At 40.4% G+C, this 18,262-nt stretch overlaps 1 protein-coding gene across 1 annotated transcript in view; it reads right to left on the reverse strand.

Moving 5' to 3' along the window:
• Positions 1–3,240: 3,240 nt before the first annotated feature.
• DSE (dermatan sulfate epimerase) overlaps positions 3,241–18,262 on the reverse strand; it is a 20,795-nt gene continuing 5,773 nt past the window's right edge. Inside the window, exons 2-5 of the mRNA XM_009878446.1 lie at positions 13,199–13,452; positions 9,192–9,431; positions 7,532–7,739; positions 3,241–5,568 (exon numbers count right to left, since the gene is read on the reverse strand). Of these exons, the coding sequence (XP_009876748.1) occupies positions 3,807–5,568; positions 7,532–7,739; positions 9,192–9,431; positions 13,199–13,452 (2,464 nt within the window). The 3' untranslated portion in view covers positions 3,241–3,806. The remainder of the gene's footprint in view (positions 5,569–7,531; positions 7,740–9,191; positions 9,432–13,198; positions 13,453–18,262) is intronic.

Here is an 18,262-nt window from a genome sequence, read left to right on the forward strand (position 1 = left end):
CTGGAGTCAACTGTCAGGAAAGGAGAGAAAATAACATCTTGGCCTCATTTGCTGAGTCTGACTTGCCATCCTGAGGCTATCCTACTGAATTTTAACAGAGTAGCCAGAGCAAAGGGATTAAAGTTAGACAAAAGTATGTTTCATCCCAACGAAGACTTTTGCAGACCAAGTAAATATGAATGTAACATCCCAGTGCAGATACACAGTTATTTTCCAAGCACTATATGCTTTCACACACTAAGAAAAAAACCCTTAAGCAGTGGAAAATTACTGGGCCAACAGAAGAACTTGATGCATTTCAGACACACAATCCTTCAGAATAAGCTTTGATCTTACAAGTTTTAAGAAATGAGGTAATGTGCTCCATTCCCCTTGCTTCCGTTAGTCACAATGATGTGTATAACATACATAGCCAATTTTCAGTTGGACTCAAAAAATCGTTACAGAGTCTAAGAACCAGATTCCACCCTCAAATGTGCACACCACTACGCGGGGGCTGAATTCTCATTCACTTTGTTCAGAAGACATGAAACCAACTTTAAACTAATTTAGACTGCAGCTCTGAAATGAATCATGCATGACTGAACATCAGCTATTAAAGACAAATTAAGTGAAGTCAGCGGGGTCTCAGATGAACACAGAACCCATCCACATACACTCAGTTGTAGGATAGTTGCCTTTTCCTGTGGCCAGAGATGCAGAAATGTAACACTTTTTAGAAAGCAAAAAGAAGAGAGTAAGAATGGGAGCAGCGGCGTGTGCCAGAAACTCTTCAATGTTGTGACTCCATTTAAATTAGGGGCTGAAAGATAACTTCGCTACTGGGTACCATACAGGGACATTTCAGAAGTTGGTCAATATGCCCAATCCAGATGAAACTAGTGTTAAGTGCCTCTGCTGTTGACACACAGCTCATTGTGACTGCTTCGCTCTTGCATTTGAGTCAGAGGACACAAATGGGAGGACAGGATCCTCTCTTGTGCCAGCAAGTGTTGAGGACCACCAATCAACCTTCTTCAGCATACCCCCCAGCCAGCAGGACTATCTGGGATAATCCCCTTTATGGGCTCTCCCTCACTGCACTTCCTAGTAAAGCAAGGGCAGCTCAGATTTTTCAATATATGCTGCCGCCTGAGAGCTTGAACCATTTCTTCATTGTGATACCAACACTTCTACTCAGCAGCCAGAGCTGCTGTTTGCTGATGACATGGAACCATCTGTTCTTCCATTGGTTTCAAATTCCATTAAAAAATTAAGATCTTTGATAAGGACTGAGAGGAATGGAAAGAAGAATGGAAAAAAATTGGAAAGCAAACTTAGAAGACTTAGGAGACCATTGAAGAGGGACTTTTTAAAGGCTCTGGCCTGGAAAACAGTAAGTAAAAAATTACAAGGTTTTTTTTGTATCTGAAATACACTCAGCACAATTAACAGCTTCATCACTAGTTAAAGCAAACTTTAGTTTCCCTGTCTGAGTCAGTTACCTCTCTGTAAGCAGAGATTAGAGTGGCCACTAATCACAGTCATATGCAGGTAACTCACAGTCTTTAACAGAAACGTATCAGATGCAAACCAAGCACAGGCTGGAAAACCCTTGGATTCCCCCTCTATCCTGAAATGGGTCTGGCCTCCCATTCAGGAGGACAGGCAGGTACATTTTGTTTCCTTCACTCCATCATCCCATGCACACTGTTCATTGGAATGCCGGTCTACTTCAAAAGCTGCCCTGAGACCTGCCTGTGTGAGTAGCAGTAGCTCCTGCAACCACCTCTTGCCCTTTGCATTGCTAGAACAGTGCAAAGAATTGTAGTGTAGACAAGAGCTAATGTGCACAACCATACCTTTCATTTTAATCTCTGTAATTCTTCAGATTCATTTGACACAAATCCCATGCAAGAATTTAGATTTTCAGGGATGTGTAGCCTGTCACAATCTAGTCACGCTTTCAGCAGGCACCACTACAAACATGGAGTTGTACTGTGGACACTCCCCAGGCTTTGCCCCATTCACCTTAAGCAATTAAGTGAGTGATTATCAATGTATGATTAACCACCCTATATGCCTTTTGCAATTAGAGAAAAGGGAGAGGTATGTCTTGAAGTTGTTTCAAGTTCTTAGGTGGACCGAGTGGCTATTTGAAGGCTCACTTGCTCCACTGATTTAGCATGGATTGGGGCAGGGGGTCCTAAATCTTTGCTCAGACTAAGTGTACCAAATTTCATTGAATAAATCCAGGCACTGGAGACTGTAGTAGGGCTTCTGTATGTGAATACAGTGCTCAGAACTGCCTCAGTAGATTGAACCTAGCGAGAATATTCTGATCCATTCACTGGAGATGTTTAGACGAGGGAAGTTCAACACAGCTGAACGCACAGACTCACAGAAGGTTTAACAGCAGCAATGTAGGCAACAGATACCTAAAGATGTGCAAGGAAGAGGAAACATAGGTTTGTAGTTTAAACAAAGTGCTGATGAACATTATTATTGTAACTATCATGAAAACTATTTTAATCAAACAACTTTTCCACAGAGACAATTATAAAGGTTTTATTTAGCAAATGTACTGGAAGAATTGTTTTTCTGTAAAGACATACAGCTATGCCCAAATTCCACAGAGCTTCTATTCTCTCAAATAGCTATGATTTTTTTAAATCAGTCTAATGAACTGGGGATATATGTGGAGACGTCAAACTTATTTTTGTCATAAACCACACGACTCCATTTACCACTAATCCCCAAATAATTGACCCGGGGCCACGAAGAGCTTGCAGAACCCTTGCTGGTGCTTTATAGAGAACAGGCTGTTCAAACAATTTTAACTGTCCTCTGTTTCGAGCCATGTGAACAGAAAAAAATACATTAAATACTTCCTTAATACCTCTTTTTCAATACTGGAAATTGCTAAGGTTACCACAGGATTGCTTTGATTTTTTGTCCTGTATTTTTACAATTGCATATGGAAGGGCAGTGTCCTAGGACATTATTTCCCTACTAAGGCGTGCTTCAAACTATGGAAAACTTGTATGAAACCCTGCCTTGTAAAACTGAGAACAGACCCTACATCATTCATACCTCTACAGTCTACGCTTTGACTGAAAGATAAAGTTGTTTTTTTCCTGAGAATAGTGGTCCTTTGTACTTCGAGTTAGCCCTGTATTTGCCTTCTGCTACTGCCTACTAGGTGGTGTGCCTCTCACTTGGCAAGTACTGACATGACTGCCATTTCCCACCGTGCCAGACTGTGAAGCAGTGAATAGACATGACATGATGTAAGGGTCTGCAATAATTATACAGGAGTGTCCCATATTGAAGCATTCTTTGGTTTGGCAGAGAGAAATTAATTCTAACTGCTAAGATCTGCCTTGCATACTTGTGTTTGAATGTCCTTTTCTTAAGAGAATGTCCAGAGACATCCATAGCAGCCTGAAATGAAAACTCACTAAATGCAAAACCAATTCTGTATAAAAAAGTAAGCCCTTAGAAACAAATCTGTGGAGGGCTGTTCTCACCAAAAATATTAATTACAACTTTACATTACTGAACTCTGATGAACAAAGCAAAACATTCCCTCAGATGTGAGGCCCAACTCAAAACACAAAGGAGGAGTATTTATTAAATACTTAGATTTCTGAGTTATTCATTGCTTGCCTTATTCTTCCATCCCTTCTGGTCTCAAACCAATCTTTCCCTGGCTGTTTTTGGAATGTTTCAGAAAAAAAAAGAAGATAAACTTTGGCCCTATTAGGGTTAATGCTTTTGCATAGACATATATGACCATAAACTGGTCGACTAGTAGAGGTCTTCTGCTAACATTGTGACTGTGAACAGGAAGAATACAGCCACAATAATATACAGCTGTCTACTAAAAGTATTGCATACAGACATCTTTGGCCATGCAGTCTCTTGGCCTTCTGAAAATACGTGAGCTGCATTGCTAACATGACAAAAAAAATAGCAATGTTGAGAATTAGAAAGAGGCGGGTATAAGAAGCTGATATTGATGGGGCACTACTCCGAACAGTCGTCCCCATCTGTGCCAGCCCTGATCGGCCTTTGATTGACACCCCAGTTTTGTGCTTCACATAAGTGACATCCGCAAAATCCAGAAGATCTTTCATTTCCTCATCTTCATCTACAGGCAACTCTTTTTGTGCTTGAGTCTGTGCCTTTTGTCGCACTCTTCTTTCATTTACCTCAATTTGTGCAAAAATGTCAGGAACGGCATCGACAAATTTGTAGCCTTTGGCCACCTTTCTGTTTTTCTTTGCTTTGCCGTGCTGCTGCTGCTGCCTCTGCGAGATTGCAAATATCCTGTCAATGGCCTCCTCCGTCTGCCTCTTGTCCGAAAACCTCAGCAGGCGCTCAGCAGTCTTCCTGAAGCTAGCTGTGTTGCGGACACGAGACAAGATCTGCTTCTCAAGCTGCTGGAAAACAGGCTTAAAATGCTGCAGGTTCCTCTCCACGATCCTTACGTAGTCCTTCACTTCTGGCACTGCGGAGCTCCTGATGGCAGAGGCTCGGTCGAAGACAATTTTCTGTCGGTCTGCGATAACCTGTGCAAAGGCAGAGCGGGACCCGTCCTCGACAGGCCACAGGTACACGGCGTAGGCGTGCTCGCTGGTGGTAACAAAAACATCCAGCTGCGGAGAATCTCCACGGACGGTGAAGCTCTGCACGTCGACGGAAGGCCCAATGAAAAGGTAAATGGCCCTTGTGACGGGGTGCCGCAAGAAGGTGGTTACATTCACGTAGTTCGTTCCATTGTACGGGTAGCCCCGGGGATACATCCTCGAGGCGATGGTTGCTTTCTCACTGCGACCGGTGTCATCCATCCAGTACATCTTATACACTCCATCTCGGTGCCTAATAAAGGCCCCATGGACATCATCGATGACCGTTTCTTCAAAATGCACATCCACATTGTGAAAGAAACTGGTCGCTGCCTCCAGGGGGCTGTCGTCTTCTAGATGGATTTGGTCCACCAGCAAGAGAAGCTGGGGATGCAGAAGGATGAGGTTCCTTTGCAATTTTCTCAGCTTCAGTTTAGGGTTGTACGCACCCACTCCTTCTCCCCTGATAAAAACCACCCCGCTTCTCTCCATGGCGGCAACCACTCGTCCCTGACAGTCACCAGCCAGGTCATGTTTGTATTTAAGCCACTTTGAGTAACAGTCTTCTGTAATCTGCCCTTCCCATGGGGAGAAGCAGCTCTTGGACACGGCAGGGGAAAACATCAAGACATTATTTAAAAAAGTGTATTTTGGCCCATACAGAGCTTCTGTGATGAAAGGTACGCCATTGGGAGCAAAAGTAAAGGAGTTCTGGTCCGGGTGCTCATGGCCAGCATTAAAGTTCCTCCACCCCTTGATCCACTCTTTGTACTTGTTCTTATGAACGATATCATATATTGCACGTCCTCCCAGCTTTCCTGACTTGAAGGAAAGGAAAGGCCTGTTGATTTCAGCTGGCAAAGCACTTCCATAGGTTACGACTCCCCAGTCTTCAAAATAATGCAGCTTAGGAACCCCGTAGTCTGGCGGAGGTACGGAGCGCAAACTTGCATCATACCTGCCAAAAAGGTGATGAAAAACAGGTTTCAAAATCATTTGACTGATTCCATTATCAGCACCTGTACAAAACTTGAAAACCGATCCGATATTTACATCAAGGAGCAAGAAACAATATAAAGCCCACACGTGTGCTTCCTGAGTGAACTAATCATAGAGTTGTAAGGGTATTTATCATACTAATCTCTATACAAATTTGTTGTGTGCTTTTACAGAGTAATAGCTGAAAACATCTGCTCCACATTTAAAGCAAGCAATCCTTCTGCCATCCAAAAATAAAGAGGAACACCAATTTCAAACTAGCCACGTTTTGTCCTAAGGCACTGACTGCAATAGAAATCTTTCAAAAAGGCACACTAGGACCAGGCTGTAGACGCTTGCTGTCTATTTTGCACAAAAATCAACATTGCACCTATTTACTGACTACTTAACCAAGAGAAGCAGAGTATCTTTTTCCCCAAAAATGATGATTATAGAAGTCCGTAGTCTCCAAACAGAAATAGCAATAAACTAAAAATTAATGAAAAGGCATTTTAAAGTATATTTTTTCTGATTTGTATCAGTGTTTCCTTCTCCATATAGTCTGAAGAAAAATTTGCACAGCTTTCTTGTATAAGAAAGAGGTCTTAATTCCAGAAAAGGTTAAAATGCTTATAATTATTATTTACCAAAAAAACCCCACAACAAGCATCAAACTAACCATGGAAAACAAAACCCAACCTTCTGACATCACTTTTAAGCAATGAAAATAAACAAGCCCATCATTAATCCCAGTAATATTTCTGTTAGATGGTTCCTCATCAGATGTATTCTCTACAGCTAACCAGGAGCCTTTGTCAGGCCCTAGACAACCACAGCTCATATCCTGCACATGGCTTCAGGTAATTCCAACCAGAGCTGGGAGCCTGCTCTATATCTAATGGTACTTGATGGAGATTACACTAAAACAGACCTCTTTTTGAGAATCTAATGCAAGTGGACATGCTCATCATAAGAGCAACCCTGCAGCACAGGTTAAAAAGCAACTGTTGGAACATTCAGATATTTTTGGTTTTGTTTTTAATTGGGTGCTGTTAAAAAATTTATTTTTCCTTGACACCAAGAAGAATTTTCTAAGTATAAATTCCCAAGATTTCCATGGAGACACAGGAGAAGAGAATGACAGGAAAGGGTTGTAGAGGAGAGATTCTGTACTTTGTAAATAACAAGACAAAGGGTGCCTGATAGAGGTGCATCTTAATGTGCATACCATAAACACAAACCAATATGTATTCAATAATATTTTTCTTGTTAGAGAGAGATAGAACTACACTGACTCCTTGAAAATGTACTTGTTCTCTTCACAGACTGAGGGAATTTATAGATAAAACTGAAGTCTCTTGAGTCTTTCGATTTCGTACCTTTATAAAACTGACATAAAAATTAGCAGAGCTGTAAACTACTTGGGAAATAGGGATCTAGTCATCAATCAGGATATTTTTTTCTAAGCATAACTTGCAAATCAGTGTGCAAAAACTAATACTAGCCTCACTGCTTACATTACTTCAGCTTTTTAAAAAAGCTTATGTAATTACATACAGCTTTTCAAACTATGCTTTAAATATTCACCGATTAATTATTAAAGAACACAACAGATTTAAAAACCATTAGAATAGACCAAATAAACCATAGAATACAATCAAGCAAGTTTTCATTCCTTTCAGACCTGCCTGCACTCTATAAAAAGAAGACAACGGAAGGAAAATGCAAAAGCAAATGCAGGACAAGGCCAAGGTGTTTCCTGTAGCAACACATACTGTGCATCTGTGCCAAGGGAAGAAGTTCTTTTGAACCTAATGACTCTCTGGCCAGCACGTGGCCAGCCTGATCTCTGCTTCTACAGTACAAACCTAAAGATAACGAATTACCCCTAACAGCAAACAGCTGTCATGTTCCTTTTGAAGCCCATTCATTCCCTTTCATACCAGAGAAATTCAGTGTGGAGAGTGCACCACCTCTGCCCTTTGGATGGTGTCCCCGGGCCCTCCACCACTCGGTTCCTTCTGATCTGCTCTGCCAACCAGTTCCCGCTGCCGTTGCGCATGACAAATTTGTCAAGGAAGACCAGCTGGCTCTCCGGCCCATAGAACCAGTTATAGTTGGAATCCGCGATGGCCACAGTTCTCTGAAACCCTTGGGAAAAGAGGGAAAAGGAATGTAAGAAAGAACGAATAAACGTACAAAGATGTGTTTGTAGAGCATGACAGTGAAGCCAAGTGCTACGAACAGACACAAACAGTAACAGCCTTTTCAGATGTTTACAGATCTACTTGTAAATGAGCCATAAACAGGTTACACAGGAGGCGTTTCCTTCTGCTTTAGCTAACCTGAATACCCACCTTTCTTCTTCGCCTATAGGCTACAGACAGTCTAAGTGCTAGAAAAAAAAAATCTAAGAAGCAACATCCCACCCTCTTCCTCTCCTCACTCAAATCTGGCAAAGCAACTTTTTCTTTACAGCTTTCCCTTTTCCTTCGTCAATCCAAACTCTCAAAAGCAAGAAAGCAGAGGTTCCCCCATGGAAAAGAAAAAATTCAGCTTCAGCCTAAACCAGCTAGTTCTTAGGAACATCTCCCCAGCAGATGCCTGAGGTCTCACACGGAGTCAGCGGGGTTCATTCCATGCCTGTGCTGGCACACCAAACCTGCGCTCAGCCCCACCTTACGTACACGGCTGGATCTGGGATTCTTACAGCCAATACACTTATCACTGTCATTTCAACCAGGAATTTGAACTGTGTAAGTTCCTAATGAATTGTCCTGCCAGTAAGCAACAGAAAACCATCACTGAAAACTTGTGGGGCTGTCTGAAACTAAATCTCTTCTGAAAGCTAGAAAAGGTCAGTAATATTTATTAACTCATAACTGGGTTTGTAGCTGCACATCTCTATCTTCCATTCACAACTAGGACTTCTAATCAGAGATGCTAAAACACTGTGAGAGACTGGAGAGATCCAGCAAAAGAACAGAAATATTTAAAATTCTGCAAAATCGACCCATTAGTAATGTTGGATATTTCTGTTTAACTCTCACATTGAAAAGGGTTTGTGTACCCCTGCTCAGAGAAACTTACCACTTCAATTACATTTTCCATATGAAAAGCATTTTAATAAAGATCTACTTCAGCATTTCATGTGAAACTGGTCATCATGTAAAACTTTCATATGCTTTGCTGATAATTTTACCCTGGCTTCATAATTTTCTGTTCTTTTCACCCAGTATTTTAGTGGGATGATTTTTGGCAAAAGGAAAAAATCAGTAAGAATCTCAAAGAGTATTGGTCTGTTTCAAACTCTGAAAACCAGAAATCAAATTCTGAACTCTAAGTTTTTCTCCCAAATTATGTTCTTATCTTTTACTCTGGTTTTAAAATCCAGAGTTTAATTAACAATGAGCTTTAATAAGCAATGACAAAAACAAACAAGGATGTCACTGTTTTGGTGGATGATGAAGGTAAAATCCAAGGAAAAGGTTATCTAAAAAAAATGCAAGCACAAGACAATTTAAAAATGTTCTACCTTGACTATGAAATTTGCTGCTGCATCAAGAGTTAGAAGATTCATCTTCATTCACCCAGATGACCTACCTGGCAGGACAGTCCTGTACATAAACGCAAAGTGCTGCTTCAGCCAGGGGTGGCTGAAGTGATTGATATCAAAGTGCCTTTGGACAAGAAACATGTATTGGAACAGTGATCTGGTCGTGTAGCTGCCATAGGCCACCCCTTCATAGAGGGAGCCATCTGTGACCTCCTGCAGCAGGACCACTGACTTCTCCATGATTGCCAACACTTGCTTGGTCCACAGGTAAGCTTCTTGGAGGTAGCCTGAAAGAAGAAGATTGTGGCAACTCTGATTACAACACCATAGATCATACATTATGTCATCTGTACTCCCACAGTGAGATCCTTCACAGCAAGGAATCTGCAGACCAGAGCTCTGAAATATAACCTAGAGCTACAATGTTCCCGTAGCTCTAGGGTAAAAAAAATAAACCACTGTATTTAAACATAACAATGTGTTATCCCCAAAATGTGGGATTATGCTTTTCATCTTTAGAGGAAAATTTCCTTAATGCATCCAGGACATGAAAAAAGGAAAGAGACACGCCACGACTATTTATTGTATTCCAAATTAAAGCCATATGGAAACAAACATATGGTCCCCACTAGAGGGCTCCAGTAACGCAAATATTTTAATCAGTCATTTTTAACTGGCAGGATCGCCAATGTGGTGAGACGCTCAGAGTTTATAAATACAAAGAAGTTCACATTTGAGCTTCAGTTAACTGACATTGTACTAATTCATGCTCTATTTTAAGACATATTCCATTTTACTTATATTTTTAGTTTGTTGTATAACCTAAAGGGTTATCCAAACATACATTATTTTGGAAAAGTTTTGCATTGTTAATTCCAAATGCAGATTCTGCAATTCCAGAATAAAATTAACTTTCCAACTAAGTTAACTTTCAGCCTCCACATATAGAAGCCCTACACAGTTATACTTCCTCTAAAGACATGGCTTCCAGAGGTCTTCCTACTTTGGTCTGCTCTATGCAAATCAAGAGGTGGGAAGAGGTTGCACGACGACTTTCTCAGGGCTTAGTCTGCCTTCCCTAAGGAAGAAGCACAAGCATGAGAGGCTCAGCACTGCATTTCTGCATTGCAGAAGTCAGTCCGTGGATCCCAGCAGGGAAAAGGCTACGTGCCTGCTCTTGTTTTCTTTTAGATTCACTGGCGAGAGGGGGTAGGACTGAAGAGACACCAACTGCCCTGCGCTTCCACGTGGCAATTTGGTGTCTATCCAAACGAAAGCGTCTGGGCACAGTTTTAACTGGACTTATTTCCACCATATAGCAGAGCTCAGTCGGCAGGCATTACACCACGTTACGTGGTCAATGAAGCCCACGTGCCAGCCTAAAGGAGTGTGAGTGACGTTGAAACCCACTACTAAAGACTATTTCATTTCATTGTCACGCTGTATTTATGCTCAGCAGAGTGATGAGCAATTCACATATCCTACCGGCCAAGGCTGCCAAATCCTGCTCAGTTAACAAAGAGAAAAAATATGCAATGTCTAAGTTAAACAGACAACGTGAATCTAACATGCTATTTCTATCCGCTGGCTCAAGAGATAACTATGATGGGGAAGGCCTGAGTAGCAGGGGCAGGTGTTGCAACTTATTTCCACTTTATTCACAGCTATCTTGGCATTACTTCATTACCCTGATGGATTTCCTGTTTGGTCCCCATGTGTTGCCTCATCTAGTCAAGAGGTGTCGTCCCTGGCGACAGGGAGGCTGGATTAAAATGATCTCTAAGGTCCCTTCCAGCCTAGGCCATTCTATGATTCTATGATTTGGCCGCACACACTGGTCTGTCCATATAAAATCCCGAATGCTTTCACTCTTGTTTTCCTTTGTGACATAACCAGCACAATAAACTGCTTTTGACTACTGCACTAGCAAGAATGGTATTTTCCATAGTTCGGCACAGTGCATTTACCACTGTAATGCATATATGTTCTCTTTACTTGTACCAAAAAAAAGTAAGAGACTCAATACTCTGTCAGGCTACATAACAAACCAGAACAAATCTCACCTAAAATCAGCAGTAGCTATATCAAGTTGGGGCCTTACTCAAGTTTCTTTTTTGATTATCTGCATGTTTAACTACAAAGACTTCACTGTATGAGTGCCTAGAATTCATTTCAATTAGTTTCCTTTTTCAGTCCTATGACAATGTTTACATGCTTTTAAGCTGGCTAATTTAGTCTCTGCATGCTTCAATAGCTGAATTGTGTTAAAAATTATTAGTTGTAATTTACACCTTTGTAGAGAAAGGTCTACACTGTGATACACTATTTGCAACTGCTACGCATCTGATACAGGAAGAATAGTTATGTTCACTCCCTTTCTCCCTCCCTTTACTTTTTTTCTCCTGCAGAAAAAAGCATCTTGGAATGAGAGTTAATTTTAGACCAACAGAAAAGCTTCACTTAAATTTCTATATTTTAAAACATAAAGTTGCTCTATATTGAAAACAACTGAATTCTCATTTAGCAGTATACAGTCTGTTTTGACCTATTTTCATTTGAAATTGTCACAACTATTTTCAAATTGCTCAAGTGTTGCTGAATTTGCTACTCTTTTTTCCCCCCCAAAAACCCTCACCATCCTTTGATGAGAGAAATATTACACAATTTTATCTGTGATGTTACCATTATCTGGCATGAAGCATACTTATGGCCTACACTCCAATGAAAAGCAGAGTCATCTTGCAAACAGCCAGCTTTCTGCACCAACAGAGGCTCAGGGAAGGATGGAATTATGAGGAATTTAGCAAAATCCACTGAATAAACAGGGTCTGAGTTGGCAATTCGTGCAAGGCAAGATAGGAGGAAAGGGAGTAACTTCCACACACAGTCTTGCTGCTTTTCAGCATAGGTACATCAGTGAACACGCTTGTTTTGACAAACACTTAACAAAACTATGACCCCTCCCCAAGCACAGTAGGTGCCAAAGTTTTTGTCACACTTCTTTGGGTGTCTGAAAGCTCCAACGATGTGCAGATGTGCCTCTGCTTGGCAGGGCGGAGCAGCTTGGCAACGCCATCAGCCTCCAGAAAACAGATTTTCCTTGACTTGCAGCAGGTAGGTCCATGGGGCATCATGTTTTCAAAACTAAATCTAGCACACGTTAAAAAATCACCTGATGAAATACTGATGCATTCTTATAAAAGCAGGAGCTAGCTCCATGACTTCCACTTCTCAGTATCACTGGGGTTTAAGATCAGGATTTCTCATCTGCTCTCTCTCTGTGACTTCACCACCTGCATTCTCATTTACAGGGTGTAATGCTTAGGCAGGAGGAGAGGGGCAGCACCCAGGCAGAGCAGCCAAGAGCAACTGGTGCGGTAATTCACCTGGGAACAGGGAAGGATGAGTTTAAGTCCCTGAAACAAAGAAGATCACACCTGGCACCTTCCGGATGAAGACTGTGGGATGCAAGGGGATGGTTCAGAAGGAAGAAGGTAAAGCTCTGCTCATGTCCATAGAAAAGGATCCTGGAAAGAAAAGTCCTGAGCCGTGGCCTTTGGATGAATAAAGCTATACTCTGCAGCTCTTTCAGGGAGGCAGAATATAAGTCTTGGGTGAAATTTCATGTTATCCCACTGTCTAGCTCCCAGCTCAGAGTGCAGGGTGTTTCTGACTGCTGACTTTCTCAATGTTTTGTGTAAGGAGACCAAGGGCATCCCTCTTTACTGATCATCTACCTTGAAAGACCCTGTTTGTAAGTCTGGACCAGACAGACTACACAGAAGGGGATTTTTAATTCTTAGAGTGAGGTAAGAATTTCAGAATAACTGAATTTATATACACAAGTTTATATACTGCATATATATTTTACCTCGTACATCTGCCCACAGACTTTTATTCTGTTCAGCAAATTAATTTTTTCCAAGCAGCAAAAGAGCAAACCCAGTACTGCTGCACTCTCACAAGCATTTCTATCAACTCCTGAACTTGGATGCATGAATGGCTGAATGAGTTAATACACTCCAGAAAAATGTTCCTATAGTTTAGCACATACCTTGATTCATCAGAACCAGGCTCCCAGCCAGAAGGGCCACACAGTTGGTAGGCTGGTGGTTGTGGAGATACTGGAAGCCCCATCCACGTCTGTACGATGCTTCGTACATATATCCTGAGGCATTGGCAATTACCTCAAGGAATCTCTCCTGTTGAATCTTGCTAAGATAGCTGTACAAGAAGTCATACGCAGTGGCAAAACCAACCAAGGAGTGAGCGAGAGGGACCTCATCCCACGGGGCATCTTTCACTAGCCTGTCAATAAAGAAAGATGTCAATTAATTGAGTTTCACCTACTTACTTTTCTTCATTATCATACTGTGAGGTGTGTATGACTTAATGCCTCTCAAGTTAGGCAATTCATGTTGAATTTTAACACAGTAGTAAGCTATTTACCAAGTGTCTGAGACCAATTTTCTTCTTTCCTAAGCATGAAAAATGTTAGCCTTCAAAGCTCATTAATTAATTAAAATGATTAAATTGTTCACATCATCAGTAGTGTGAACAGATAAGAAAAAATATCAAAAGACCAAGATTTTTAAGAAATTCCTCATTCTGCATTCAAATTTATTTGCATTTATAAATTTATTTGCATTCAAAATGCATGAATGAACCATGTAGAAGCTATGACCATCTGCCCAGGACACTGCGGCTATGGTAAAACACAACACGTACATATGAGAAAAGCGACCTTTAATTTTTATTCTAGTATATCTAACATCATTGGAAGAACTCAAATGAACTTGGGACTTTCACACCCATATGTAAGGAAGGCCTCTGTAAGCTTTCTGATTAGCCGAATTTCCAACAGTTTTAAGTGTTCACCTTCACTCAGCTTCCATCTCATTCTCTGCTGAGTGAAGTTATACATTCATTTTTCCTTTATTAAAATGAAATCCTTATCTCACAGATTTCAGATTAAATACATGAATGCCTTCAGCAATGAGGAGCAGGATTTGACTTTTTTTTTTTTTTTGAGCCAGGGTTTTTATTGGAACAGAGTATGTTGTTTGCATGATTTTGTTTCTTGGTTAACAGGCAGGAATTGAGAGAAGATGGTTGTGAATGATATTAAGATAAGCAGCTACAAGTGAGGTAACAAATAACTGTCAAAGCATCAGGAAAAAAGTTCTAGAAATTTACTATTAACTTCCACATCCACATGCTATTCTCTGTGGTCAATGTCAGGAACATTCCTCTGTAATTTTTTTCCTGGTTCAAACTCTGAGCTTATCAGTGGAGACTTTAAGCCAAGTATAGTAAAATTTCTTACTTACGTTTTCACTTAATTGTTGTGCCAAAAATTACAGACCTGTAAGCCAAAATATATGCTTTTCCTAGATGTTAATTTCTTTTGTATATCCAGATAAACTGGAAGGAAACAAAGCAACCCTTCTGACACTCCAGATTTATTTACACCGTGCCACTGAGGCACAATTTTCAATTTTCAATTGAAAATCTGAGTAAACTGGTCATTTGTCAATCTCATTTAATTCTCTGCATCTCTACTTCTGCTTTTTCATCTTTCCTTTTCATTGAAAAGGCTCTTAAAATGTTGTTATCTATAAACCTATATCTAAAAGCAAAGTTGCATTCTACGCCAGTTACATGCAACACCCTGGCACGGTGATTGCTGCCAGAAATCCTCTGACCAGCTACATCATGAATCCTAATTTCCAAAGTCTTTTTTAGTTTTGCTTTTCATTAAACTTTGCATATTCAGAAATCAGAGTTCAAATGGGTACAGGAAATATCAGGCCTCTGCTTGGAACAATTACAAAGTGATTGAGGCTAAGCTATACATTACAGGAGATGAAGAGAACAATGCAGAATCTTGAGTTAATTTAAAACATTCAATTCAAAGTTCAGTATCCTTATAACAATATACAAATTGCTAATCAGAATGTGCTTAAAGCTGTGATCTTTGCCTGATTTCATCTTAAATGAGATTTAACAGTGGAACCATTTATTGCAACTTCTGTTTTTAAGACGTATGCTAACTTTAGGTTTGGCTTTCAATGTGAGACTGTATCAAGTTCTATAGCAGAAGCATGTACACTAGTTTCTGAGGCACCATTCCTGATAAAACAGAAAGCTCTCTTCTACTCAGGAAGTGCTAAATCGATCAGTTATGACTGCGTTTAGGTTGCTGATTTCTTCAGAAAAAAAAAACCAACGAAAACCTTCAGAGTAAAAAAACCTTATGTTAGGCATCCTAAGTCTACATACTGGCAGAGTTACCCACCTCAGATAAAGCAATTTTGTCCTAACTTCCTTCAAATTGCAATCCTACATAGTAAGTCTTGTACGGAATTGAACAGAGGAGATGCACAGAAGTAACAGAGAAAATTAAAGGTGAAGGTTTAAAGACCCTCATTTCTATACATACAAAACCACAGTCAACATCTGTTACTAAAATGACGCTCTGCTGGAAAAATAACTCTTTAGCTGATATAAATCTATGCACCTCCATTAACTGAATTTCAGTGGAACCAAGCAATGTACATCAAACAATGTGGAACATGATTCATAAGAAGAATGGTCAAGTAGTAAGCATTAAATGCTTTTTGTACCTAAATTACACTCTCATTTTTCAGATGTATCTCCAGTGTCAGATCTGGTAAACAGTCTGGTTGATAAACTGTGGGAAAGTACGGTACTATAGGCTTGCACTGAGCATATTATGTGAAAAAAGAGTTTCCAGGGCTGTCTATTAACTAACACGCTCTGCAATATTAAAGAAAAGTTGTGCATATTTATACAAATAAAGATAGGTAAAAAAATGCTGAAGCTTTGCACTAGAAAGCAGCTATTTTCTCAGCCTCTCAGAAGCAAAACTTAACATCAGATAGTATGAAACTCAGCTTAGCAATTAATTGTGCCTGAAGACAGCAAGTAACCTTGACATCAATACTACATTAGCGTCTTTGGTCTTTTAAAGGTATCAGATGTTACAAAAAAAGAATCCAAACTAAATAAAATATGTGTAACTGATTCTTTAGTATAGAGCAACCACTAGTTGCAACCATGAGCATTTTTAGCAAAGGCAACTGTTACAAAAGTTCTAAAACGTGTTTCAAAATAGCAGTTAAACCATAAAAGCATCCCTGTAGATAGTACATTTATATACTTATACCTGCCTATCTAGAAACTTGAGCAGGTTTATAAAAGAACAAAAAGCGCTGAATGGGTTTCCTGCCTAATGATCAAACTCCATAAACATCCAAAGCCGTATGTGTCGTTCTGCACAAAGAACTGCTCTCTGCCACTCGCTGTCTGTGAATGACACAGGAGAAATACATGCCTGGGGCGTTCTCTTAAGCTCTCTTCGCTCATGTGATGTAAAATATTTTTGTTATTTTATTTCAAACATTTTGAGTTTGATATAAATCCTCCATGAAGAAACAGGGGAAATAGAGGTCATGGATAAGGTCAGTATTACGAATAAGTAGTACAGTTTTCCTACGCGAGTTGAGAATTGTAGCATGGTGCAACATGGTTCTTTGTTTTAGATTTGCCACCTTGAACAATGAATCTGAAGAGGGGTTTAAGACCCCGTTCTTCAGTCACCAGTTTACAATGCCAAGAACCGTCACGCATGCACTGCATTGTCCAAGGCTAAGAGTGTACCTATGTACATACCACCTCCACTAAATGTGATTCCATGCACTAATTGATTGTAAAACATTCTGGAAGGAAGTAAAAATCAGTATTAACAACAACAAATGAGAAAAACTGTGCTAAAATTACCACAACCTGTCGATTCTTGACCACATTCCTAATGCTACTAATGTCTCTTCTCACCGTAGAAATGGTTTTCTGTATTTTTCTCTAATTTCTCTACTAATAACTACTTCCTTAGAGAACTTAGTTTGCAGTTCTCTAAGAAATGTAAGCCAAGAGGGAAAAGACATTGTCTGTCTAGTTCAAGGTAGGGTTTAAGTCAAACTCTCCTGCTTAAGCAAGTTCCTTAATCACGGCCTGTGGGATGTTTAGAATTGCCTTTCCTTCACTTTGTATCCAGTTCTTAAAACAAAGTAAAAGTAAACAGGAAAATAACACTCTGTGACTTGAGAAACAGAATACCCTTCCAGGCAGCATGAGATCTGGTTTCTAGATTTTATGTCAGTAAGTAATATGATGTCACCACCTGCAAAACGATGCATTAAGCTCATCCTGACACATATATATTACATCCTGAAGTTTATTCTCCAAACTTTCCCATGACAAATTACTTACTGTGGAGTAACTCCTGGAGGTTGAGGGCAAATTAAGGGAATGACTGGATGAAGCACTCAACCTCTCACTCGAGGATGCAAAGGAAATAAGTCCAGGCTCTTTCCTAAGGCTCACAGGTGAAAATTAGCTCTCGTGCATTTTGATGCAATTGACCTTAGGCATGGTAGTTAGCTAACAGCACAGTTGAGTTTAATGTGCATTAAATGCCAGGTGTGGATGCAAATGAGGTATGTAATGGGGCCAACATTCTGGAGAGTAAAATAGTTTACTTTTAGAATATTAGGATTAATTGTGGGATCACTTAAAATTATGACGAAATGAAACTTGTTTTGTCGTATGAGTGACATTGCTTCGCATGAGCAGCCAGATTTACTGAAGCCGTGGGCCACAGACTGTGGACTTTTACCTAATTACCAATGGGTTTAGGCTGAAGAAAGGCCTGGGAACCAATGCTAATGAGAAAGATAAGATCAACAGAAACTGCATAAGGAAAAGTACAAGGAAAGATAAGGAAAGAATGCCCACCTGGAGAGAGATAAAGGATCCAGTGAGGAACAAGAAGACCTCAGACCCAAATACTACTCTTGGACCAAACCACTGCATGAGGGGAGATGAATTTAGACTGTGAGGATATAGTTGCCTGGAGATTTCTTTGTTCAGGGTCCCTTTCAGAGGGCCCCCAGCTCAAGCTGAAATAAACCAACTCTGTGGCAGAACCCAGGGTCCGAACTCTCGACTACAGTCGGGGGCTAAGACTGGATCCAGCCACACCTAGCCTCCTCTCCCTAAAGCAGTTTAGAAAGCAAGGGGGTCCAGTCTGAATCTC

The sequence above is a fragment of the Apaloderma vittatum genome, unplaced genomic scaffold (genome assembly GCF_000703405.1).
Source record: "Apaloderma vittatum isolate BGI_N311 unplaced genomic scaffold, ASM70340v1 scaffold10021, whole genome shotgun sequence".
Classification (NCBI taxonomy): Eukaryota; Metazoa; Chordata; class Aves; order Trogoniformes; family Trogonidae; genus Apaloderma; species Apaloderma vittatum.